The sequence below is a fragment of the Danio rerio genome, chromosome 20 (genome assembly GCF_052040795.2).
Source record: "Danio rerio strain M-AB ecotype USA chromosome 20, GRCz13ab, whole genome shotgun sequence".
In the NCBI taxonomy this organism is placed as follows: Eukaryota; Metazoa; Chordata; class Actinopteri; order Cypriniformes; family Danionidae; genus Danio; species Danio rerio.
In genome coordinates this window covers 12,822,227-12,849,657 of record NC_141040.1, presented here as the reverse complement: position 1 = coordinate 12,849,657, position 27,431 = coordinate 12,822,227, and the positions used below count along the sequence as shown (strand labels likewise).

At 34.3% G+C, this 27,431-nt stretch overlaps 1 protein-coding gene and 3 long non-coding RNA genes across 6 annotated transcripts in view; 2 read left to right on the top strand and 2 right to left on the bottom strand.

Annotated features, from left to right (window-relative positions):
- Positions 1–27,431, bottom strand: part of LOC100536462 (uncharacterized) — a 39,402-nt gene that overhangs the window by 9,059 nt on the left and 2,912 nt on the right. The window lies entirely within an intron of this gene.
- Positions 12,249–27,219, top strand: LOC147832145 (uncharacterized). The gene is made up of 4 exons (XR_015518204.1): positions 12,249–12,871; positions 14,277–14,457; positions 14,818–15,345; positions 24,275–27,219. It is a non-coding gene; the product is annotated as an uncharacterized LOC147832145 (long non-coding RNA).
- Positions 15,351–20,536, top strand: LOC101883005 (uncharacterized). Of its 2 annotated transcripts, XM_087298047.1 has the most exons (4): positions 15,581–15,800; positions 15,886–16,083; positions 16,453–16,528; positions 17,701–20,536. In XM_087298047.1, the coding sequence occupies exons 3-4, from the start codon at positions 16,454–16,456 to the stop codon at positions 19,588–19,590; spliced, it is 1,965 nt and encodes a 654-aa protein (XP_087154173.1). In that variant the 5' UTR covers positions 15,581–15,800; positions 15,886–16,083; position 16,453; the 3' UTR covers positions 19,591–20,536. The 2 variants fall into 2 exon arrangements, with proteins under 2 accessions (XP_087154172.1, XP_087154173.1); XM_087298046.1 differs by having other exon boundaries at positions 15,351–16,083.
- On the bottom strand, positions 19,792–24,117 carry LOC101883067 (uncharacterized). Its single transcript, XR_015518199.1, has 5 exons — positions 22,879–24,117; positions 22,365–22,739; positions 22,172–22,254; positions 20,323–21,454; positions 19,792–20,231 (listed from the first exon to the last, which is right to left on the bottom strand). It is a non-coding gene; the product is annotated as an uncharacterized LOC101883067 (long non-coding RNA).

Sequence of the window (27,431 nt, the reverse complement as noted above, 5' to 3'; positions counted from 1 at the left end):
CCACCCAGACGTCAAGCCCTGCCGGCCCCACCCCGGCTCCGTGCCCTGCCGGCACCACCCAGACGTCTTGCCCAGCCGGCTCCAGCCCGGCACCTTGCCCTGCCGGCACCTACCAGATGTCTTTCCCTGCCGGCACCTACCAGACGTCTAGCCCTGCCGGCCCCAGCATGGCTCCTTGCCCTGCCGGAACCTACCAGACGTCTAGCCCTGCCGGTCCCAGCCCAGCTCCCTGCTCTGCCGGCTCCCCTCTGGTTTCCAGCCTTGCCGGCTCCCCTCTGGTCTCCAGCCCTGCCGGCTCCCCTCTGGTCTCCAGCCCTGCCGGCTTCAGCCCAGCCGCTTCTAGCCCAGCCGGCTCCACACAGGCCTCCAGCCCAGCCGGCTCCCCACCGACCTCCTGCTTTGTCTCTCCTGATAGACTCTCCCTGGGTCGTCCCTCCTGCTCCTCCCTGGTGTTTCCTCCCTGCACCCTGGACGGACCCTTCGGCTCCACCCTGGCTCCCTGCCGGGGCCCCCGACCCACTGAATCCACCCTGGACTGTCCCTCCTGATCCTCCCTGGTCTAGCCCTCCCATCCCTCCCTTGTTTGTCTTGTTGAGTCCGGCTTGGCTTCCCTCCACCCCCCCCAGGTGGCGTCCCTTTTGGGGGGGGCTAGTGTCAGGGTTCTGCCACTTTGGTCTTGTAAATTCTTGTTTTGGTGGCAGAGCTTTGACACTACTCATGTCTGGTCCTGTTTCTGTTTCTGTGTGCGCGCGCGCCGTCGTGGGTGTACGCAGAGTGTGCGCGCTTCTGCTTGACGTGGCCGCGCGCGCGCTCTGCGTCCCTCAGACGTGTGCTTTTGTACTCGTGTTTGTGTTTTCGTTTGTCAGCAGCGTGGTGTTTCATTCCCAGCGTCTCAGTCTTGTTGGTTTCGGTTTTGGTCGGCGCTGGGATAAGGCATGCACGCTGCGTGTGTGAGCGCACGGCGAGTGCTTTCATTCATCGTGTGCTCGTGTCTTGCGTCTTTTGTCAAAGCACGTGGCTCGGTGTTTAAATTGTGGTCACGTGCTTTTGTCGTGTGCTTCAGTGTTGTGTTATGTGAGCGCATGGCTTGTATTGTCTCTCTGTGTCATGCGCTCTCCCGTCTATTGTCTAGTCCCACCCTCCTTGTTAACCCATTATTAGTTAATTGTGTTCACCTGTGTGTCAATTTACTTTTTGCTTTATAATACCCCTCATGTTTTCAGTCCTTTGCCAGTTCGTCGTCGAAAGTTTCCTGTCCTGTTGTGTCCAGCCCTGTCTTGTCCAGCCAGTCAAGTTTGTTTGTTCTTTTATTTGTTTCATTAGAGTTTTTCCCCCTCGGGGTTCTTTGTTTTGCCTTTTTGTTTTCATTTTAATATTAATAAAAAACCCATTATTGCTGCATCTGAGTACTCACCCCATTTCCCCTCACCTACCCTGACAAGTTCTTGCATTTTAATGAGTTGAATTCCAGGGTTTGTATTTTTAGGTCCTGAAATTCAACATAGCTGTTTATTTAAGCTGTGAATTATTCAATGAAAAATATTTCAAACACGTTTTCATACTTAAAAATTCAATAATTCATATTCAATTTCCAGGTTTTACTTACAAAATATTTAATACCCTTTAAAAATACAATGTATAATATTCAAAAGGTCATTTTCAGTTCATTTTATTTCAGTTCAAATATTCGCTTCCATAAATTCAGTGGCTCAAATTCGACTGTTAAAATTCAACATTACATCCGGGAACTGCAAGAAAAGTGTCACGGTCGGGTGAGAGGAAAAGAAGCGAGGACTCAGGTGCAGCAATAATGGGTTTTTATTAATAATAAAATAAAAACAAAAAGGCAAAACAAACAAGCCTGAGGGGGAAAACTCTAATAAAACAAATAAACGAACAAACTTGACTGGACTGGACTGGCAGGACAAGGCAGGGCTAGACACAACAGGACAGGGAACTATCGACGACGAACTGGCAAAGGACTGAAAACATGAGGGGGATTATAAAGCAAAAAGTAAATTGACACACACACTGTAAAAAATGTTTGTGAAAATAACAGTGAAATTCTGTAAAATTGTGACATCTAAATTTTGTAAATAGAAAAACAATGAAACAGTGTTAAATTTACAGTATGGTTTTGTAAAAAATAAAAATACAGTTGTAAAACGTTGAACCAAATTAAACTGTTAATTGTACTGTAAGAATGTGTATCAAAAACAATGTTTATTTGTAAAATTTACTGATCACTGTTATTTGAATAGTGCAAACAAGTAATACTGAAAGCTGCTGTAAAAATTACAAAATGATACTAAACAAACAAAAATCATCCTATTACAGATAAAAAAGCATGTGTAAGCAAGTATAACAATCACAAAATAACCAAACAAATCATGTTATCCTATATCATTACATATTTACAAGTTTTAAATGATGGGTTTTAAAAGGCAATGTGTCTTTTCAGAATTGTCCTAATGGTATATAAGCTATTTTAATATTAGGCTTTATTGCTTATTATCATATTTAATGTTGGCCTATGGAAAGATAAGGGTTATTTGTTCCTAAGGGTCCTTTATTTTTGAACACTATGTAAAATGTAATTGTTAATCCACTGTTTTTAACAACATAGGCCTATATATATTTTTTAAAACAATAATTTAATGTACGCATGTCTTGTAGCTATTTAAAATGTGACAGCGATGTGTTTATATTTAAAATGTATGCTTTTGATAAATTAACGTCTGCGTTTGAATTTCAATCTCTGTTCTGCCTTGTCCAATGAATAATCGGCTATCTGATTCTTGCGGGAGCAGCCCTTTTACAGACGTTTATATTGAGTGCGCGCGCTCCATCTGTCCGGCCCGCGAATGAAGCTGTGGATGACGTCTGGCAACATTTCTAACTACTGAGGCACTGTGGTAAGTTTAGTGAAAAGTTCGTTTACTTTGTACTTTAAACGCTTTATCATACAAGCACCTGCAAAAAGGAAGAGGATATTATTTGGGGTATTGCACGGTCGTCGAAATAATAATGAGTGGCACAATGCAAAGGTAACTCGGCTCCTTGTCTATCGTCTGACTAACGTAAAGCTGAAAAAAAAATGTTTTTGTTCGAAGTCTAAAGATGATTAACTACGTGTAATTTTTGCAACAAAACCTTCGAGACACTGAGAGGCTATGAGAAAAAAAAAACACTGAGAGGCTATGTGTTGTAAAGTTCACAGAAACGAACCCCATTGCTTTTTCAAAAATGTTAGTGCTGGCTGTAAGCGAACATTTTGCTCTTACGCTGCATTTAAAGCACATTTCACAATGAGTCTGCATCAACCGTTAGTGCTAAAGCAGTTGCAGATTTTAAATTTCAAAATTTCGTTGTGTGACCTCACGTTTAACACGGCTGAAGACTTAATATGCCACTTAAAAGAGCACATAGCAGAAGGCCGACCTGTGGCTTTTCCAATAACGGGTTGCAAAAATACTTTTACAATTAAATCGTCTTTCACATCTCACATGTCCAGGAAGCATGGAGCTGCCTCAAATAATACTGTAAGTTAAGTGACATTTACAGGGAAACTGTTTCTCAGTTGTCCATGTAGTGGTTTTCTTGGTTCTTCTCTTACTAAATCAAACTCAGTCTGGAGGTTATGAATATCAGAAGAATATACTTTATTGTCGACAACAAAGGAGAACTTTCAGGAGACCCCCAGTAGCATCTCTGTCTGAAAAATTCTAACTCACTCATGTTATGGCCTTATTTAAATACCCTTTTACATCCGTTGTTTTCCTTTGTTCTCCATATATTACACAAATTCCACCTAGGTTAACCCCTGACCTCAATTTCCACCTAGGTTAACCCCTGACCCAAACCTGGTAACTATATAACTTATCCAGTTCTTGTGATATGGTAATTCTTCTAATGGTATGCAAGTCTACAAGGTAATTCTTCTAATGGTATGCAAGTCTACAAGCAGATTATATACATACACTTTGAATATATATATTAACTTCACACTTTAAAGAGTATAAAATCCACCTCATATAATCCCTCCTCTTAAGACTTTAAGTCTTAATAGTCTTGCTTTTGGCCCATAGTGCAACTCTATGATCTAGCCCTCAGCCATATTACCTAATGACAAATATATGTCACAGTATTATTACAAATGACCAAATCATGTAATTGCACTTTGGAATAGAATCACGCCAAACCTCTGTGTCCTGTTTTGACGAGGACACAGTAAAAGACTTGATTCTATTTTGTTGATATAATCATAAAAGTAGTATTTTAAGCATACAATTAGTTATCTATTTGCTTCTGGTGGTCATGATTATTTAACATACAGTAAAAAATAAAACTAAAACAAAAAATAAACATGCACAATCTCCCAATCTAGGGTCACAACACAATATTCTAATCTAACACCCACAAAACATAATCAGTAGAATACGTTGATCTTCAGCCCAGATACTTTGCGTATCGTAGAGAGCCGCCGTTTTGGGGTAGAGGTTACTAGCACTTAGCACCCAAGGCATGGATCCTCTTCATCATCCTCTTCTTTATCTAAACTATAAAAATTTTTAGCACTAGTTCATCTTTTTTACCCTAAATCTGGCACATACTTGCGAGCATTCTTTGTTTTGTTCTAGCCTTAAAAAGTGTTGCTAGAGACTTTATGTTGAGAGTCTATAACCTGAAGTTGTGGTGATTATCATCACTTGAACTTGTGGCACCTTCTGTATTTCTCACTCAGGTATATAATCAGAATTACTCTTTTAACTGTTCTGATGAACTGCTTCTGCCACACTTTGCAATTCGTTGGTTTGAGCTTTGGGATTTTCTGCCTCCTCTGTTTCCCGTTAGCTTTCTCTTGCTGGAGCTTTTTCCTTTGGCTGTCTTGTGCTGTGGTCCAGATGGTATCCAGTTGATGGCATCCCCTTTGGTAACCTTGGCATAAGGTCCATTTCTCCTGACTTCACTCCACTTTCTCCAGAGCACCTCAGATATACTCGATCACCGGATTAATCTCCTGCTTCTGGTCCTTTCTGGTTTCCTGTACAGATATCGCTTTGCACATGGCAGTTAGTTTCCTCATAAAAGACCAAACCTCTTTCCAATGCATTAGAAATGTTCTCCAAACATTCCACAAGGTTAAATACGAGATTACATGCAAGGGTCGACCCAATAGTATTTCATGCAATGTTAGTTGCTTGTTTCTGTCAGTTTTCATGCAATCACTTATTAATGCAAAAGGTATATTATTTTAACACATCTTGTTAAACTAGGCCTTGAAGGATCATCTTCAGCTCTTTCAATCATTCCTTACAATTATGTGTAATTGCTCAATTTTTTTTTTTCCAATACTTTATCAATACATTTAATTATCTATTCACTGAGTCATATATCCACTTATTTATCTACTTAATTCCCTTTATTCACTTTAATTGACTTTAATTACTCTAATTTATTTTTAAATGCAGACACATTAAACTTATTTCTGAAGGTATTGCAAATCTGAGACTTCTCTTGTCTTAAATGTAATAACTGTTTATTCTTCCCTGCTCTGCTGATGGAATTACCTTCACTAATCTACCACAACTATCATGCCCAAAAGCTTGTATCTCTTGCCCTAAGCTAATTTTATCATTTCACAACATCTACAATGAAGTTCTTGAATAATCCATTAGACCTATTGCTGATCTTTTACTCACATTCTACTTTGCACAGATGTCACATGTGTACAACAATTCACTAATCACTGCATTCAAAAAGGCGATCACTTTTTTCAAATCATTTTGCTTGCTGCTTAATTTTCCTTATCACTTCACCCTTGATTCAATCCATGTACATCACCAATGACAATATCTAGAAATGCTGTTGTATCAACAATCTGTACTTCCTATTACAAAAATCATACCTATCTTTTTTGCTTCCCTTTGTTCATAAAGACTAGTACGTTGTTTATTTGTACTATAATCTAATTAAGGTTGTGACTCTATACTATTATTAGACCTGCTACCCTATTTTCTTTAATGTCAAATCTATTTTTTATTTATCAGCTTAACAGTTATTATTGCATCTAGAATAGATACAGAATCTTGTTAACACTAAACCCTCATCCCTAAAAAGTTTTATTTCTGTCTTTTACTTAGCTTGAGCTAGATGTACCTGCAGATAACTAAATCCTACACTTTACAATATCCATCACGAAATATTCTAAATTCTTTTATGCATTCTAACGTATGTAACTATGTAAATCAGCCTATTTACTTTAAGTGTAACCAAGTGTCTACCCTCCTCTGATAATTACCTGAACAGAAATCAATTACTTTAAAATATTTGACCTCCAAAGGAAAACATTTAAATACAGTGTGTGTTATGAACCTCTGCTGAGAAATTCTCTATCACTGATTGTTCTTAAGTCATAAACTTTACAACATCTAATTTTGCCTGTTTTGACTAATGCCATCATCAAAAATTAAATTTTAATCAAATTAAAATAAAATCCATTTTATTAGTCACCTACACAATCACAACCGAATTGAAATTGACTTTAATTAGAAATGCCATAACATATCTAAGTATTTCTCTTATTGCTATGTTCTCAAAAGTTTCAATAATGCCTATTCTAGCATAGCAAACCTGCATCTGGTTTAATTTTAATTAATCCTCCCTATGCTGTTTAATTTTGTCTACCTTTATGTCCTGAACGTTAATCATTATTAAAATTTGACACTTACCCTTAATAATTGTATATTATACCATTTTTCGCTTTTCAGCATTTTCAGCTCCTAATTCCTTCCTGCTCTCACATCAAACTGGTTATTCATAAACTTTTGTTGTAATTTTTTATCAGTTGACTGAAAAATCACTGGAGTTCTTTATAGGTTCCTCTCTATCTGATCTGATTATTCATCTTTAGTCCTTAATTTTTTTTTTTTGCTTTTAATTATTTCTTCACATATGTAAAACAACCTATTTTCTGTTTTTAAACACTTTTCTCTTTCAAATATTATTTTAGTACATTTAGAATTGTTACTTTTTGACCTGATCAACACTGTAAGTTAATTTAACTTTTTTTTTTTTTTTCTTCAAGTATAAATCACTTTTCTGTCTTAATTTCTGACATAATTTTAAGTTTTCCCTAATTTTAACTTAAATACTTAACTCCATCAACTTCTAACCCAAATTATTTTTTTTTAGTTATCAAAAACTGTCTTTTATTACCTTTTTTATCACCACCATGCATTATAATTTATCCTCCTATGTTCAATAATCTCTACGAGTTAACCTATGAAAATGAACCAAAATAATTTAACATTCTTCATAAGTTATCATTTCAACATTCCACATTTAAAGTTTCATCGTACATTATAATCTAAGACTTTTCTTACAGTTTACATGATACTGTTCTTTTTATCATATTGATAGGAGTCTGATTTGATACAAGAATGGGTAGCTACACTTTTGCTCTTATTTTGCCCTCTGAGTGGTCACATTGTACTCAATTTGGACTATAGGTCGACTGCTTTGAGATGGACTGCCAGACTCCCCCTCCTCACACCCTGAGAAGACAACTGGTTCATAGATTGGTGTAGTCTTTTCTGTGGTGTCCATATCAGGGCACAGTGTTTCCCCCTTCTTTCTTAGTGCTGGCTTCTTTCATTGAGCTGTTGTAAAGTTCTGGTGGAGCGCTTTTTCTCTTTGATCAGTTCATCATTAGCTTGTTTGCCTCTTTTTAGTGTCTCTGAACATAAGTAGCCTTTCCAGTCCTCAGTAATTCCTGGGCATGCAGTGTCTGCCTCACTGCTTTCACAAATGTCCACAGCCAACAGTTTGTCCATTGTGTTTTTCAAACACCTTTTCCATTTGCCAGTGCACTCAGAGATGTCTAGTAGGTAAGAGACCACAGTCCCCCAAAGTCCATCCCTATGTCCTCTTAAGTAATATATGGAATTTAGCTCATAAAAGTCTTTCCTTCTTTCCCATTTTTTTTTCATCAAATGGAGACTCCTCTCATCTATTTTCTCCTTTTTACGGTTTAACAGTTTATTTTTCTCTAATTCACAATCATTTTATCATATGTAAATGTTTAATTTTCTATTTCTTCAGTGTTCTTCTAAATAATTTCTTTAGCTTCAGATTATGCTTTACTTTACATTTCTCCTCATCTATGCTAGTGTTCCTTTACTAACCGGTCATTTTTACATCGTAACATTTTCTATACTCAGTTTCTATTTTCTCACTGCTTGCATCAAATGTTTCTTCTGTTTGCCATTTGTCATTAACTTATCTTTTATTTTCTCTGTCACGTATTTTAGTATTGCATTTTTATTTCCATATCTGTTTTTCCATACCTGATTTAATTTAATAGTATTACATGGTGGCCCAATATCTGGAATAACTGTTAAAAATCATTACTGCTATAGCTCAAAGTTAATATTATTAATTAAATTCACATATTTATTTACTAAAAGCATTTTTCATTTTTGAATTGCAATGTTTACTTATCAATTTAGCTTCTTACTGCATAAACTTTTACATGTATTAATCTTTTAAACTCACTCTAACACATTCTTTAACATTTACCTAGCTTCTATGATTTTCATCTGAATCACTGTACTTTACTACAAACAAATGACATAGCTGACTTTGAGAAAGATGACAAAACATTTTTTTTTCCTTAAATCCAATCAAATTCTCTAAAGTCAATTATTTCTTTAAATTGTTACTGCTTTTTTCTTTTTATCTTATCTGTTCAATGTGCCTATATTGTAAGCATATTTTAAACATCTAATTTTATCTATGAAACAGTGGACTTATTTTTTCCTGTTTCTATTTTATTCTTTTTCCTTTCTGTAATTTGAGTTTTTAGCTCTTAGGTTTTCTTATACATTTTAAAGCTTATTTTGTTACACATTTTATAAATAAATCTTCAATTAATCACTATTTATTTTTCAAGTTTTCTTTTTCTATTTTATTCTCAATCAAAGAACTAACTTATATGTTATTTATTCATACTTATTTAGTAAATCTATTTGTTTATTAATACATTCTTTTACTCTATACTTCCTTTATCTCTATATATATTGATCACTATGACTTCATTTATTCTTTTTCATTAGTAAAGTTTCAAACTCTTCTATATAATATAACTCTATTATTAGTTTTTCCTCATCTAATTTATCTTACTATACTACTTTATAATTTATCTACTCAGTAATAACTTATATTCTATCCAAATTATGTTAATGTCTATGTCATTATTTCATCTATAGTTTGATCTCCTCTCATTAACTCTCCTCTTCTCTGTTTCTCTAGTGCTGTAAATAGGCAATCTATTGTTCACACATGGACACCATAAATCTCTCTCTTACCCCCATCCTGGAGCAGACTGTCTTTCACTCATTGCTATGTCAGTAATTTCAGTTCACTCTGCCTATTTTTCTTTTTTTTAACATATTCAAACTTAAAACACAAAGATAATTTCAGAAAAATGTTTATTCTTCTGCTTTTTACTCTGTGTTTTTTAAATGCACATGTTCCATTAGTTTTAATTTAAGAGACTCCTCTCTTTATATCATAATCTCTTCTCTTAAACTGCATCAATCACTATTCCTATTGTTCTTTAAATCACACCACACATATGCAGCCCTCCTTTTGTATTATAATATACTATAATCATTATTTTAACCTACTCCTTATTGAAAACATACTTTTAAACACATTCACACTTCTAATCTTATTACTTTTCCTCTTCTCATTCACTCCTCTCCTCCACTCAGTGTAACAGGAGCTGCATCCCCCCATCCTCATTCCATTCAAGGAGGAGGAAGGCAGTCTTCTCTGCCCACCAATGTGGACTATTTTGCCACAATCTGAAGCAGCAAATACACAAACACTTCAATTAAATAAATACTCTACACTACACTCCTCTTGAGTGACCTGTCCGAGCAGCCCTCTAACCTTAGAGCGGTAACCACAGGCTTTCGCCTACCCATGCAGCCCTTTGTTTATCTCATTTAACAAAGCGGTATCGTAGGTCTTAGCGCGCATCTCTCTACTTTAATCTGCTTTAATCTCTTAACTGTTACCACACATTAAGGACTCTCTCTTAAAACTTATAAATGCTCTATGCATTTCTTACATCATTATTAATTTCCCAAATCTGGGTAACAGTCACTAGTGATTGTTTATCCTATCCATCAAGGCCCACTTAGGAAAACACAGATCATTTGCATACCTTACTCTGCTTTAATCTCTTAACTGTCACAACACATTGAAGACTCTATCTTAAAAACCTATAAATGCTCTATGCATATCTTATATCATTAATAATTTTCCAAATCTGAGTAACAGTTACTAGTTAATGTTTATCCTATCCATCAAGGCCCTCTTAGGAAAACACAGATCATTTGCATGCAAATTCTTTTTCTTCTGTTATTCAAAACCCCTTTTTTCTTTAATATCTTTTTTACATTTACTTTTAATTCTTTAAAGCTGGAGAAACAGTTCAAGTGTATTTACCTGTACAAGCAGGTCCTGGCAGAAAAAACACAAACTAATAAGCATAAAATCGCTTACCGTTTTTTATTGTGGCCACATATTTGTGTTTTCTCTCCAGTCCAGCATGCACAGCAACACCAGTCCTGCTCCTTTCCAGCCCACCCAGAGGGACGCCAAATGTAGTGGTTTTCTTGGTTCTTCTCTTACTAAATCAAACTCAGTCTGGAGGTTATGAATATCAGAAGAATATACTTTATTGTCGACAACAAAGGAGAACTTTCAGGAGACCCCCAGTAGCATCTCTGTCTGAAAAATTCTAACTCACTCATGTTATGGCCTTATTTAAATACCCTTTTACATCCGTTGTTTTCCTTTGTTCTCCATATATTACACAAATTCCACCTAGGTTAACCCCTGACCTCAATTTCCACCTAGGTTAACCCCTGACCCAAACCTGGTAACTATATAACTTATCCAGTTCTTGTGATATGGTAATTCTTCTAATGGTATGCAAGTCTACAAGGTAATTCTTCTAATGGTATGCAAGTCTACAAGCAGATTATATACATACACTTTGAATATATATATTAACTTCACACTTTAAAGAGTATAAAATCCACCTCATCCACTGTCATGAATGTGTTGTTTCAAATGATGTAACAACACCTGAAACTACTGAATTGCCCCAGAATTTTAGTAAGTCTTTCCTTGGGAATATGTGTTTATTATACCTAAAACTGCAAGGACAGCTCCTCCTTCCAGCTTCAACCATTCAGACGATTGTTGAAGAGATGTAAAATGTGCATGAGTTGGGACAAGATTACATTTTAAGTAAACTGTGTTCCCTTTTAAAAAAATGAGATGGATGTAGCAGATGACGTTGTTAGTAAAGTCTGTGTGATTGTGTAAAGGATTCAGATCTGTTCTCTTTCTGTCATCAAGGACCACTGAGAACAACATATTTAAGAAGTCAGACATTCAAACAGATGTTCAAATACATAGAGCCTTAAAAGGTAATGATGAAAATATGAATTATGGAAGAATTCGCTGTGTCAGCCATCTTGTGAAATAGACTCAGATAATTTTGCTGACATTAGTGATGGCAAAATCTTTAAGTCCAACCAGTTCTTTCTTAATAATCCAGAATGTCTGAAACTAATTATTTACCAGGATGCTTTTGAAATTTTCAATCCACTTGGATCTGCTAAAAAAAAAGCACAAAATAGTTGCAGCAGTCTATCTTTCTTTGGGTAATTTACCTGCTCATGTGCGGTCCAATACTGATTACATGTTCCTTGCCTTGTTGTGTCGAGATAATGACCTGAAATTTGGAAGTGCTAAGATTTTTTTAGAGCTGTTTGTGGATTTAAAAGATTTGAAGGAAAATGGAATAGCTGTAGGTGGTAATGTAGTTAAAGGTGCACTGCATTGTATTGCTGGTGGTGATAATTTGTGTTCACATGCCATAGGTGGGTTTACTGAAAATTTCAGACCAAGTCCACGAATGAGATAAGAGATGGTCCGGATTGCGGTAAACGAGATGATGCGAAAATGTTCATGCCCAAATAAAAGAAATTCTACTGAAGTTGCCAAAAAGATGGTAGCAAAGTATCCAGAGTCTCTCCTAGATGTAATAGAGGGGGATGTGGTTGGGCCAGGGTACCATTCTTTAGTGAAGCAGTTGCAGTATAGGATTGAAAATGTGAAGCGATCTACAACACCCAAAATAAGAAAACGAAGACATCAGACAGATGAATCTGACACGGATGAAATTCCTCCAGAAAAGAGGGCAGCAATTCAGGATACATATGGATGCATTAACTGGCATGTAAAATTCCTGCCACTGGGAGAGACCTCTGAAAGCCAGGAGGAAAAGAAAGAGAAAATGAAGATAATGTCTCGTAATAATGTCAAACTGATGCAAACGCAGAAGAAGTCAGACATCTACTGAAATTGACTTTCTACACACAACGTAACCAAGTCAATCAGGGCAAGAATATAAAATGCCTCCTAGAGGATTGGCCATGGTGGTTTAATGAGCTTGGCATGGCAGTTCACTACAAGGAGCTTACCGGAATTGGTCTTACTGAAACTTTCACCCGGAATCTGGACTTGAAGGGGAAACGACTCCTAAACTACTTCAGTACAGTTGGTGTGAACAAAAACAAAAAGTTCCTGCAGGACTTAACAAAGTTTAAAGTGATGAGGGGAGAGCTAAGTGGTTGCTCTGAAGATGTGAAAGAGATGTTGATGCTTTTGCTTTCCTACTTCAATGAGAAGGAAGATGCTATGTTCTGTCATGTGGAGGACACATGCCTCGCAGAAGAGGTAGAGATGGACAAAGTTAATTTGACCCCAACACTTGTTGTGTGTGGTAAGTTTATTTGTTTGTTTCTTTGCTATTAAATTTTTTTAATGCTTGACTATGGAGCTAAAATATGACAAAAAATCTGAATTTGAATTGTTTTAGTTTGAATTATTGTCAATTGTAATTTAATAAATCAGAATTTTTATATGCCGTTAAATTTTGAATTTAAATTAATTTTTTGAATTTGAATTTCTTAACTTGAATATTGAACATCTAAAATTTAAGACAACTGTATTTTTCAAGGCTGAAATTTTTTATAGACGTATTTTCATAGACTGCAGATATTCAGTTTGTAAAAGTACAGAATCAAGTTTTCAGGATAAATAAATTCAGAACATCAAATTCAGTAATATAAAACTCAAAACCAGAATTTCAGATTGTGAAATTCAGATTCAGCAGAAAGTAGGTCAGGGGTCATCAACAGGAAAGAGTAGACGATCACCAAAAAGTTAAAGCTCATTCACAGAGCTTGCTGAGTTTACTGGTGTATGTGAGGCTCAGGAGAACACAATTCTTCTGCAAACTGACTATCAGGGTCAGCTATTTTCAGTAGTTTGTGTAATAAATATATACATGCTTCAGTGAACCAAATTCATATACTTAATTCAATTACATCTCGTTGTTTAATAAATTTATTTTTTTCATTTTTGCCTGCATTTTCAAACTCCCTGCGTTTTACAGCTGTAGTAAATGACATATTTGCATGCACATGCTTTTTACTATACATACTATAGCATATAGTATAGTATTTTAAGGAAGATTTTAATGATGTTTGGCCAAAGTCTATTATCAACACTGAAATGCTGCCTCTTTTAAAAATGAATCTGAATTTCACAATCTGAATTTCTGGTTTAAAATTTTATAATATTGAATATGATATTTTGAATTTCTTTATCCTTACTTGAAACTACTTTCACAAACTGGATACCTGCAGTCTATGAAAATACGTCTATAAAAAAATTCAGTCTTAAAAAATTCAGTTGTCTTAAATTTCAGATGTTCAATATTCAAGTTAAGAAATTCAAATTTTTTTACGGCATATAAAAATTTAGATTTATTAAATTACAATAGCAAATAATTCAAATTATCACAATTCAAATTCAGATTGTTTTCGTATATTATTATCTCCATACTTTACAATAACAATAAATTTGTTAGCATTAGTAATCATGAACATACAACAGTACTTATATGGCATTTATTATTTGTTGTTACTCAAATTATTATGTATTTCAAGATCAAAGACTGTCATGATAACGTTTAATAGACCGTTCAGCAAAACAAGTATTGTTAATTGTACATTAATTTGAAATATTTGTAACAAATAAATCTTGTAAAGGTTTTTTAATTTGTTTGTATTTTTTACTTTTATGGTATTATAATTAAATACCAAATTTAACTTTTATTTAAGTTTTTTTCTAAGGCCAATCCTGCTTTTCATCGAAGCGTTTCATGCTGTGTGTGGATCGAACTGTTGTACATGACAATATCCCCTCCTTCATTTCCGCCCTGTGCATGATGTTTGGGAGCTATTATTGCTTCAACATCCATTACCCATCAGAGCTGGCATCAACCTTGGAGTTTTTGCAGAGGTATGTGTTTTTGTACAGGCTTTATACAACATTGAGGTGACCTAAATTGCTAATGCAAAGTTTTCTTTTTATTTTCCCCGGTTTATATGTACAGGTTGACAAATTTCAATTATAATTTTAATTGAAAATTATATTTGTATGAAAAATTTGATGTGAAAAAATTACATTTTTTAATTGATAATTATATTATATAATTAGAATATATAATTATATATATATATATTATATTAATTATAATTAAAATTATATAATATAATTATCAATTAAAAAGGTATTTTTCCCAAAAAAAGAAGATTTTCCCAAAAACATAAGATTTTTTTATCATTAATACAATTCATTTTTTTTCTCTTTTTTGCTCAGGTGTTTCTTCTCTATAAACCCAGAGAAAGGCACTAAAGTGGAGAAGACAAACACAGCCTGTCTTCATGTGAACCCAAGAGTTCTTACCTTGATTCAGGAACTTTCCGATCATGAATGGCGTGACGTCTAAATACGGACTGAAGTCATTAAGGTTTGGACATACAGTGAATGCCAGTTTCTCAGGTTTGTTTGATCTGCCATGCTTCATGTATGTGTTATTACACAACTGTTAGAGTTTTTATTGCTCTAGTGTTTTCTGAATTAAGTTATTCCTGAATTGCTGGTTTATATTGAATATTTGTTTATAAAACAACTGTTAAATGTTCTTAACCCGATTTAAGAGAAAAGTTGGTAGCACTTTATAATAACTACACACTAAGAACCATTTATTAAGCATTAATAAATATAGTGGATTCAGTTACTGTAGAGCATTAACTCTACATTAATAAACATTAGTAGACAGTTTATAACAATGGCTAAAAAGGTTGTATTCTTGACTTAAAAGCATGTGTAATGTGCTTAATAATTGTATTTTATGGAAGCCCGTTCCCGCCACTGAATGATAAAAAAATTAAGAATTTATATAAAAAAAATATATATAATACTATTTTTAAAAAAATTATAAAGTCAGAATTCTGAGTTATTAAGTCACAATTCCGAGTTATTAAGTCAGAATTCCGAGTTATTAAGTCAGAATTCTGAGTTACAAAGTCGCAATTCCGAGTTATTTAGTCAGAATTCTGAGTTAAAAAGTCGCAATTCCGAGTTATTTAGTCAGAATTCCGAGTTATTAAGTCAGAATTCTGAGTTATAAAGTCGCAATTCCGCGTTATAAAGTCAGAATTCTGAGTTATAAAGTCGCAATTCCGCGTTATAAAGTCAGAATTCTGAGTTATAAAGTCGCAATTCCGAGTTATAAAGTCAGAATTCTGAGTTATAAAGTCGCAATTCCGAGTTATAAAGTCAGAATTCTGAGTTATAAAGTCGCAATTCCGAGTTATAAAGTCAGAATTCTGAGTTATAAAGTCGCAATTCCGAGTTATAAAGTCAGAATTCTGAGTTATAAAGTAGCAATTCCGAGTTATAAAGTCAGAATTCTGAGTTATAAAGTCAGAATTCTGAGTTATGAAGTCCCAATTATGAGTTATTAAGTCGCAATTCTGAGTTATAAAAAAATCTTTTGAATTTCGACAATTTCTCACGACATTTCATATTACGTTACGAGAGTTCCTGTCGCCAGCAGCTGAACGTTTCTGCGACGCCAAGGTATGGTCATATTTACTATTTGGCATGATAATTATTTACGATATGAAGTGTTACAGTAAATGCCGTGTTATAATAGAAGCCTTTGGCGAGTGTAAAATCCGAAAGTTTTGCGTGTGTGGTATCATAGCCTACAGGCTCATGCGGTTTCCTCGAATAGTAGTCGTGTTGCTTTTATGGACAATTCAGTAGGCTAGTTTACATTGCACCAAAAGGGAGTAAAATTAGGTTTGGATTCAAAGCTTGCTTTGTTATGTACAGTATACTAACCACAAAAGTACATGGATTTTGTTTTCTGGCTTATATACTCGGTCTAGGCTTTATATTGGCCTCTAGCCTCACTATGTTTTCCTTTTAAAACTATCATTGTAGGATGGACGAATTAATAATTTTACTAAGGGAGAGAAACATCCCTGAAACAACTATCAAACGACTGGAGGAAGACAAGGTAATACCTAAACAATTTACCACACACTTTTAAAGTCATAATTTGGAAGAAGTGGACATTTTAATGCATGTTTAATTTTAGTCACTTGCAGTTTTATTTCTTAAAGTAGTTATATACTGTTTATTTTACAATAAATAACTTAACTTAAGCTGAACACTTTGGCAAAGCTCCAGTGTTTACCTAAACACTTTCAATTATACTTCAGTTTAGTGACTGAATCTTAATATTAACCAGTTGCTTGTTGACATGCATAATACTAGCAGACTGCTTATTGGTACTTAAAAAACATATATTAATGCCATATTTTGAATGACCATATTTTACATTCTTTTTTAAACCATTCATAGTTACTAAGAGGCATACTCAAAGAAAACAGTACTACACCATTGGGGAATATTACAGAAATTTAATACATTTATTGAAAAACAAAGTACCAAAATGTATGTAATGGCAGAAATATGAAATGAAATATGAAAATAAAAATAAATAAAATAACATGAACTTGTCATTTATAACCAGTAGATGGTAGCAGAGGTTAACTCATTTAGCTCAGTTACTGTATCGACTCCTTAGATGTTTCAATGTCTTTCTTTTGGATTTCTTATGAAAACATTAAATATAGCAAGTTTACTGTATTATAAGGAAGTACAAAGTACAAGAAGTCAGAGTGCCATTTAAATATAAATAGTGAACCCATACACCAACAATCTTTAAGGGTAATTTACTTAAATACTTTAGTATTAAATTTACTTTATTCAGCCAACTCAGATTTGTTATTATTTAGTTTTGGTACTCTAAATTTAGTTTGATTTACTTTATGCACAACTCTGAAACTGCATAGGTGGATTACACATAAACACACGCACGCACGCACACACACACACACACACACACACACATATATATATATATATATATATATATATATATATATATATATATATATATATCTAAAAACATACATACATACATACAGTACATACATATATGTATAGATATATATATATATATATATATATATATATCTATATATATATATATATATATATATATATCTATATATATATATATATATATATATATATATATATATATATATATATATATATATATACGCGTGAGTGTGTGTGTGTGTCTGTATTTATTTATGTAAGTATTTATTTATTTTGCAGATTGATGTCAGTGTCCTACTGTTAATGACTGATGATCAGATGAGAAGCTATTTTCCTTCATATGGAGACAGACTGGCCGTGATGGGATTTTGTAGGAGGCAAGAAAGAGAACCAACTTGCAGGAAGTCAAAGCTGTTTGAGCGCCTCAAATCAAAACTGACCAAAAGACAAAAACCTGACAATTCACAAACAGAAACCCAAAATACTACAAAAAAACATTCTCAGCGTACTGTAAGAAAAATTGAAATGGGGTGGATGCACCATGATGGTCAGGGCTTTGTTCAAATGAGAGCAAAAAAAGGAGGGGGAACAAGGAAGTTGAGTGTTCCAAAAGAATGGAAAAGGGAAGAGCTGATTGAGGAGGCAATTCGTCTGTTTTTTCCAAATGGAAAAAATTCTCATGGGAGTATTTCTGAGTTTAAATTGGATCTAACAAATTATCAGGAAGTGTCACTAGATGCAGAATCTACAGTGGGGGAAATGTATAATGCATCCAAACTCACAATGATGAGGTTCTACTTGACAACAAAAAAGGTGGAGAGGGAAGTGGAAACAGAAAGTGAAGAGGAAATGTCAGATCAAATGGAGAACTTTCACAGTAATAACCAGGATCAAAGCCTTCCCTCTACTTCCAGTGGGATGAATGACTTCTTTCCTTCAGAGATGGATGTAATTTATGTAGATAGTCCGGTTAATGACACTGCATCTCCCTTTCATTCCACAGAGGATCATATTGCAGATGATGACCTGAATGTATCTTTTCAAAGTTCTTTAGTGACCTTGCCAGATTACTTAGATTCAAGCAATGTAGTAACAGTACTCACTGGTGACATCATTGGAATAGATGAACAAAACTTAGATGACACTTTGCCGCTGAGCCCAGAACCCATTGCTCCACAGAAAAAAATCCTTGTTGTTCATCGTGGACAAATATTTTCAGAGCTCATTGCCCATTTCTGTGATGAAACCCTTATTCATACACAGAGTGAAGTAGAAGTGAAGCTGCTGCTCCCAAATGGACAGTTTGAGATGGGTCATGATGTTGGTGGAGTGTTTAGGGATTGCCTATCAGAGTTCTGGCAGGAATTTTATGATCAGTGCACATTGGGGAACAATTTTAAAGTTCCCTTTCTTCGACATGACTTTGGCAAAGAAAAGTGGGAAAGTGTGGCCCGAATAATTTTGTTCGGCTGGAAGAAAGAGAAATATCTCCCAATAAAACTTGCACCTGTCATCCTCCAGCAAGCAATACAGGGATCTGTGAAAAGTGATCTGATTGAGAACTTTTTGAAGTATGTCTCAGAAAACGAGTGTGCTTTGTTAGAAAGCTGCAGAAAAGACTTCTGTAGTGCAGACCAGGAGGAATTGCTTGAGACCTTAGACAACTACAGTTGTCGAAGAATTCCAACAAATGAAAACTTCAAGCAAATTTTGGAAGAACTGGCTCACAAAACTCTCATTCAAGAGCCTGCTTATGTTCTTGAACAGTGGGCATGCATACTTGGACCTCTGAGGAAGGACCTTGAGGAAATTGAAGATGTGTACTGTGCATTACAACCAACAGTGAGGAAAATTGTGCAATCTCTCAAATTTCCTGAAACAATGAATGTACAGCAAAAGGACATTTCAAAGCACTTGACAACTTACTTGAGGGAGTGTGATGCAAAACGGCAGTCTCTGTTTCTTCGATTCTGTACTGGATCAGATTTGTTTATAGGCAAAGCTATAACAGTTGATTTCACAGACCTTAAAGGGTTTGAGAGAAGACCAGTGGCGCACACATGTGGCTGTTTTCTGAGGCTTTCAGTGCACTATGACAACTACCCTGATTTCAGATCTGAAATGAACAAAGTCCTTGAAAGCAACATCTGGGTCATGGACATAGTTTAGTGGATTTAGTCGGAACTGAGTTGTGGCCAGCTCCTATGCAAGCTATTGTTTTCTGTCATTCTTATTACACTTCATACAGTTAATTCACACTGTATACAGAAAGTAAATCATTCCCTTTAATTTTGCACTTACATATTGCTGGTTACATTGAATGCAGACCAACCTTTATTATTTTTGATGATTGAGTTTTGTTTTTTTTTTGATGATTGAGATTTGATTAAAAAAAAATAGGTGCAACCAAATGTTTGAGTTAAATCATTAAATTGTTAATTTCAACTGTTCAGTCAAATAGGCTTGGAACTGTCCAAATGTTTTAATGGTTCCTTTTTCATACATGTACACGCTCTACCATTATTTGACAAGTTCATAAAGTAAAACAATCACTTTAATTGTTCATTGAATGTTGCCCCTAAATAGTGAAAGTTTTCTTCATAGTTACAAACAACTGTTTACATTTAATTGTACAAGTTGCATCTACCCTGACATAAATGTCTGAATGATTATGTGTTCCTAAAGAGATAGTTCACTAAAAAAATGAAAATGTTCTCACTTTTTACTCACCCCTCAAGTGTTTACAAGCCTCTATGGATTTATTTCTTTGGTTGAACACAAAAGAAGATAGTTTGAAGAAAGCTGCAAACCTGTATCCATTGACTTCCATAAAAGAAAATACAAATACTATGAAAGTCAGTGGTTACAGGTTTTCAGCTTTCTTCAACAGAAGAAAGAAACAAGCAAGGAGTGAGGAAATTGACAAGTTCATTTTTGGGTGAACTATCCTTTTAAGTTTGTGTTTCTATACAGTTGGGTGTTGCATTATTGCAACAATACATAACAATTTTATAACATTGTTTTATTGAAATAGTTTTAATGTGGTTTGTTTTATTTTTTCTTGTACCACATTGTAATGTTAAGTACTCATACATTAAACAACACAACCTCCATATATTGTGCCATGTTTTTTTGAGAATTCAAGATGGAGTGAGTAGGCTACTACACTGAAAAAAAAAATGATTTATTGGATTTACAAAAAGTGGTTGCAAACAAATTGTTTAGGCTGAATTTAAACAAACAAATTAAGTAGAACATAACTAAATTTACTTTTTTGTTTATATTCAGCCCATATAAATTTTTGCATTTCAGCATTGCATTTTTTATTGGCCAATAAATAAATTGCTCATCAAAGTCTGCTTTAATTAAAAAAAACTTTGAACTTTTAAAATCAATTTCACTTAAAGCTCTGTAGTGGTGCACAAAACCTGACAGCCAGTGTACCATGTTAAAATGATTACAGGTTCGTTAAGCATGTATAGGAAAAACATTGGGAATACTGTTCGAGCATTTGTTTGAAACAAAAATGTACTACTACAAAGTTGAATATTTAATAATAAAAATACTATTACAAATTCAGTTCTTTATTTCAGGTATAACACAAAATACAGACAGTTTACCATTTAAACCCTTTAGTTTATGTTTTAAATATACATCCCCTTTATATTCCTAAGGTGAAACAAATGAAAATTCTATACATTTTGAAAAATTTCAGTACTATTGCTTTACAGTTTAAACAAAATTATTTTACTTTTGAGTAACAAAATACTTCTAAAACTCACTTCCTCTGTTTCTATTGCATTCAGGTTAGGTCTAAAAGTATTAATAGAGCACCACAAAAGTGTTTGAAATCATGCAAAAATGTGCATTACTGTAGTTGGGAAAGATGTCATTTAAAAAAGTAGTCATAAAAAAGTTTTTTTTTGTGTGTGAAGTGCATCTTGATGCACTTTTATTATCTCATCTACCTAAGTTTGCTGGCCTTCTTTTGCACATGAGGATGGGATGGTCTGGAACAAATTATTCATTCCTTCTGAAAACACAAAGCAACATCACTGTGATTGTGTGTCATCATAAAGAATTATATTAGAGGTTATTTACTGTACTTTGAGCACTGTGTCTGACAGACAAGGGATCCTGAAGCGTGTATGAAAATGATGGGATGTAAACAGTTGTTCCATTATAGTATGTAGAGTAAAGGTACATTAATCCCATAACCCTAGAAGATAGGGCTGTTACTAATCAAATACAATCAGCATCAATAAAATACATCCTTCGATTGCCACAGTGGCACAGAAGATACATCAGATGTGTCATTCATTCATTAGTAACGAAGAATTCATGTTTTAAAATTATTCTTTGTTTGCTGTGAGCATTTTGCATGCTGTTTATGTGCCCCAGTACATAAAAAAGCAATGTTATTTGACATGTCTGTTAAATGCAGCTAAGTTGTAACACAACTGTGATGCAGAAAAAAATACAATTCCAGTTGTATCAATAATGGCATTGTGTTAATGTTTTGTTTATAGAATTTTTTTCATATAAAAATATGACATGTCAGTGGCAATCCCAATTTAAATATTATGCCCTTAAATTATACACTATGGCATTTAGACAACTGGCTTGTTATCAGTTTCATAATTAAAGATGTAATGACTTTTTGAGTCTGGGGCATAATGGTAACAAAATTCATTAACATATTCATGTTTAAAGCCAAATAATAATAAAGTGAAATATAAATCCTGCTCACCTGTTATCTTGATAGACAGACACAGCACAGTGAAAGTAAAGTGGGAATTGCAGAGATTTTAACCTCAGAGAGTTCTTTTGAGACTTGCATGAAAAAAGCACAATAGAAGTGTTTCAAATAATGCTCACAGATAATATTGTGTGTGTGTGTGTGTGTGTGTGTGTGTATGTGTGTGTGTGTACAATACCTTTACCTTCTAGTGAAAGTTGTAGATAAGATCTCAATGGTGCATCTAGTCATCCAAGTCCAGTCCTTCAAGGATTAGTTCACGAAGCTTAAGGTAAAGGTCTGTAATTTCATAAACATCATCTGACAATGCAAGGTTATGTTCATCCATCAGTTCTACGCACAGTTGAAAGACATCCTCATCACAAGGGTAGTCTTTAACTAAACACTCCTCTTTGCAAATACTCAGCTTTGTTTGTTCAATTGGATGCAAGAAATTCTGCACTCCATATAAGCTGGGAACAGCAAACATTATTGAAGGTCGACCACTGGGAGCACGTGGATTGTGAGTTGGCCGTATCCTGTGGCAATTCCAGGCACTGACTATTTCATCAAGCTCTTCCTTTATAAAATAAAAGCAACAAAATTAAATTAATAAACACACTGTAAACTGCATATTGTAGGCTATGTAAATATTAAGTTAATCTTTAACGGCAATATTGTTTTTATGATTAAATAAACTATAGTAAACCAAATGTTACCTGTATAGAATGCTGGAAACAAAACTGGATGAGAGATTTATCAATGAAACTATCAACAAAGTGCCCATCTTCTTTTAGCTGTTCAAAATGATCCATCCAAAATTGTATGCACTGACTTCTCAAAGTGGACCACCATCGTTCAATTCTCTGGTTCCCCGTGCTTGGACCAAGCGTGACAGATTCGGCACTAGCAGTGCCTCTGAAGAATGTCTGCATATCTGCTAAATGCGTATTTTCAGTTCCATGGTCAATGCGAATTCTATGTGGAAATCCGTTATTCTCAGCAACAGCTTGTATGAAATAACCCGCAATTACTCGTGGGTCATTGTTCGTTTTGTATGCTTCAAGCCAGATCATTTTTCTGGAAAACCCATCAATGCATCCGTTTATGCATATTCCGTAAGGTTTCAACTTGTCGTACCCGTCAATATGCCAAACATAGTTTGGTCCGCGGCTGTTATACATGCGTCGCCGCAGACGACCGCGAGCGCGCAGGTCAACTCCCTGTCCATCTAACAGCCGCATCAACTGACGGACAGTTTCTCTGTCTGTAATAATGCCAGAAAGCCAACATTTCTGGTGCATCCAACGATATCCATGTTGTCGTCCCGATGTCTGTAGCTGTTGGTGTATAAAACGTGCCACGTCGGCCTCGTCTGTTTTATTGCGTCTCCGCCACAACTGATTCATACATAACGTTCTCTCAAGAGTCCGCAAACTAAACTTTATGTTGTGTGATTCCTCCAATAAAATTAAGATTTCTCTATTAGTAAAACCGCACCAAAAATAATCCTCTATAATCTTTTCCATTTAGGCTATAGCCTTCATAAGAAGGTCCAGCGATGTAACCTACTTCCATGCCATACAGATAAGACTCAGATAAGCCTTTTTTCTCTGAATTGCGAGATATAAACTCAGAATTCTGACATAATAACTCAGAATTGCGACTTAATAACTCAGAATTACGATTTTATAACTCAGAATTCTGACTTAATAACTCGGAATTGCGACTTAATTACTCAGAATTGCGACTTAATAACTCAGAATTACGACTTTATAACTCGGAATTCTGACTTTATAACTCGGAATTACGACTTTGTAACTCCGAATTCTGACTTAATAACTCGGAATTGCGACTTTATAACTCAGAATTTTGACTTTATAACTCGGAATTGCGACTTAATAACTCAGAATTCTGACTTTATAACTCGGAATTCTGACTTTATAACTCGGAATTGCGACTTTATAACTCAGAATTCTGACTTTATAACTCGGAATTCTGACTTATTAACTCAGAATTCTGACTTTTAAATTTTCTTTATATTATCATTAATTTTTTTTTTATTATTAATTCTTTTTCTTTTTTTTATTCAGTGGCGGGAACGGGCTTCCATAGTATTTTCATACTTTGTTTGTGATTAATTTTTAATGACTAAATTGAGTATCGCATTATTTACAAACCAGTTATTTAAGACTGGTTGGTGTTTTTTTTAAGATCATTCAGAATGTGTAAGTTAATGATTAATTAACTATTTAAATAAACATTTATAAATATTATTATTCAGGCATATACTAATAGTTAATTTGTATGTTAATAAATGCTTTATTAACTCAACTTCATGCAGTTTTGTGACCAAATCTAAAGTGAGGACTATTTATGCTTTATAAATCCCTTATAAATGACAAGGCTCAGTTAAATTCTAAACAGGATTTTTTTTATTAATTTGAAGAAACACAAATGATACTGTATCAAATGATAATAAATCATTGCAATCTTGTGTAAAATAAAATTGCTGTAGAGTTTAAACATAGCTAAATAACATTGAAATGTTGCATCCTATTATATTGTTTTTTAATCCAATTTTATGTTAAATTTTGACACTCCTGTTATTCGGCAATGTTTAAACTTTACAGTAATTTAATTTTTTAAATAAGATTGCAAGGATGTGTTGTTCATTTGATACTGAGCCTTTAATTATCATCTATAAGGGATTTATAAGCATAAATAGTCCTCACTTTAGATTAGGTTACAAAACTGCATGAAGTTGAGTTAGTAAAGCATTTATGAACATAAATAGTAACCATTACAACATGCCTGAATAATACAATATATAAACATTGATTTCAATAGTTTATTAATTATTCACTAACTCATTCTCAATTATCTTAAATAACACCAACTACTCATACAAATGGTTTGTAAATAATGCAATACTTAATTTAGTCAAGAAAAATCAATCACCCACACATAATGAAAATACAGTTATTAAGCACATATTAGTGTGCTTATAAGTCAAGAAAACAGTATTTGTAGCCGTATATATATAAACTGCTTCCTAACGTTTATTATTGTAGTGTTAATGCTTAACAGTTAATGAATTCACTATTTGCTAATTCCTAATAAATGATTTATAGTGTGTAGTTATTATAAAGTGCTACTGAAAAGTCTTTCATGTTATTGTCATTTCAATTTTAGTTTTACTGGCAATGTCTCCAATCTTTTTGACTATAACTTTCCTTATTTGTTTCCAAGAAGACAATTATTAAGCTGTCACATGCTCTCTAAAAGGTGAATGTATCGTTTGCAAGGAAAGTAATAGAAATCTGTGTTGCAAACTGACAGACAGTGTTGACTTGTTTATGGTTAATAAATTCAAATTATAGTTGGATTACTTTGTCTTTGAGTGCAGTTTCTATGATCTATGCATATCTAGAATTTATATCCCTAGGTACTGTGTAACATACAAGTTATCGTTTTCATGCATGGTCAAGGGTAAAGCAAATGATTTACAGTTGCTACTGAAATTAAACTATGTTCAGTATACGAAACAACATTGGTCTTCTTAAAATATTATAAATAAACACAATTGACTAAAGTGATGATCTTATGCTGTTAAGTTGTTTACATTTTAAAATGTATTTTCGTTACATAATTATTGTGGCAACCACAGCTGCCAGATTGTTTTAGATATTAATGTAATTATTAATTTTAGTAAATAGTATTAATTAGTAAATATATTGTTTTGTTTTTTAACGTAATTGTTCTTTATGTTCAACAGTTTTAAATTGTAAACAGGTTTACATTTTTATTGTGATTTTTACAAAATTATTCTGGCAACCATAGCTGCCAAAATATTTTTGTAAAAACAACAAGATTTTTTGTTTAAATACTAAAAATGTAATTATTTCTTACACAAAATTTCTGTAAATTTTACATAATATTAATTTGTTTTTTAACAAAATTATTCCGTACATATACAGTTTTAAATTGTAAACAGGTTTACATTTTTATTGTAATTTTTACAAAATTATTCTGGCAACCACGGCTGCCAAATATTTTTGGTAAAAATAACAATATTTTTTGTTTAAATACTAAAAATGTAATTATTTCTTACACAAAATTTCTGTAAATTTTACAATTTTTTAAATTGTTTTTTTACATAATTATTCCGTACATGTACAGTTTTAAATTGTAAACAGGTTTACATTTTTATTGTATTTTTTACAAAATTATTCTGGCAACCACAGCTGCCAAATTTTTTTTGTAAAAACAACGGAATTTTTTTTACAGTGCAGGTGAACATGACAAACTAATAATGAGTTCACAAGGTGGGTGGGACTAGACAATAGACGGGAGAGCGCATGACATAGAGACAACACAAGCCATGCGCTCACATTAAACAAAACAAGAACATGCAGCCAATGAGAGAACTCATTAACCGCATGTTCATGACAAGCACACCGCTAAAGCACACGACAAAAGCACGTGACCACAATGTAAACACCGAGCCACGTGCTTTGACAAAAGACGCAAGACACGAGCGTACGATAGATAAACACCTTACCGTGCGCTCACACTTAAGCAATGCGCATGCTTCATCTCAGCGCCAACCAAAACTGAAACCAACTAGACGGAGGCTCTGAGAACAAAGCAGTGCGATGCTGACAGAACAAACACAAACACTAGTACAAGAGGGACGCAGAGCGCACGCGGCCACATAAAGCGGCAGCACGCACACTCTGCGTACACCCACGATGGCGCGCGCGCACACAGAGACAGAAACAGGACCAGACATGGGTAGTGTCAGAGCTCTGCCACCACCAAAACAAGAATTTACAAGACCAGAGTGACAGAACCCTGACAGAAAAACAATAGATTGCAGATTGAAGATCGCCAGCTGCTCTAGCTTTCACCAGCAGGTGGAGATAGAATAATATCTAATATTGAATATTCATTCATCAATTCATTCATTTTCATTCTGCTTAGTCTCGATTTTAGAGGAAAAACAATTAATCTGGACAAACTAAAGACATTTTGCAAACGTTTAACCGTGGCAGAACCCCAAAAACTAGAAAAAAAGAAGAGAACTATAGCCTTAAACTATACGCTTTTAAATTCAAGACTTTTGGCATTGATTTTGTTCCATACACCGGCCCTCCAGGACCAGGATTGGTGACCCCTGACTTATGCATTAGTTAAGTAAGTGTACTAAAATGTGACATGACAATCTTTGTAAATTGTAGTCTCAGTTTGCTGTTCTTAGTATTAAAGG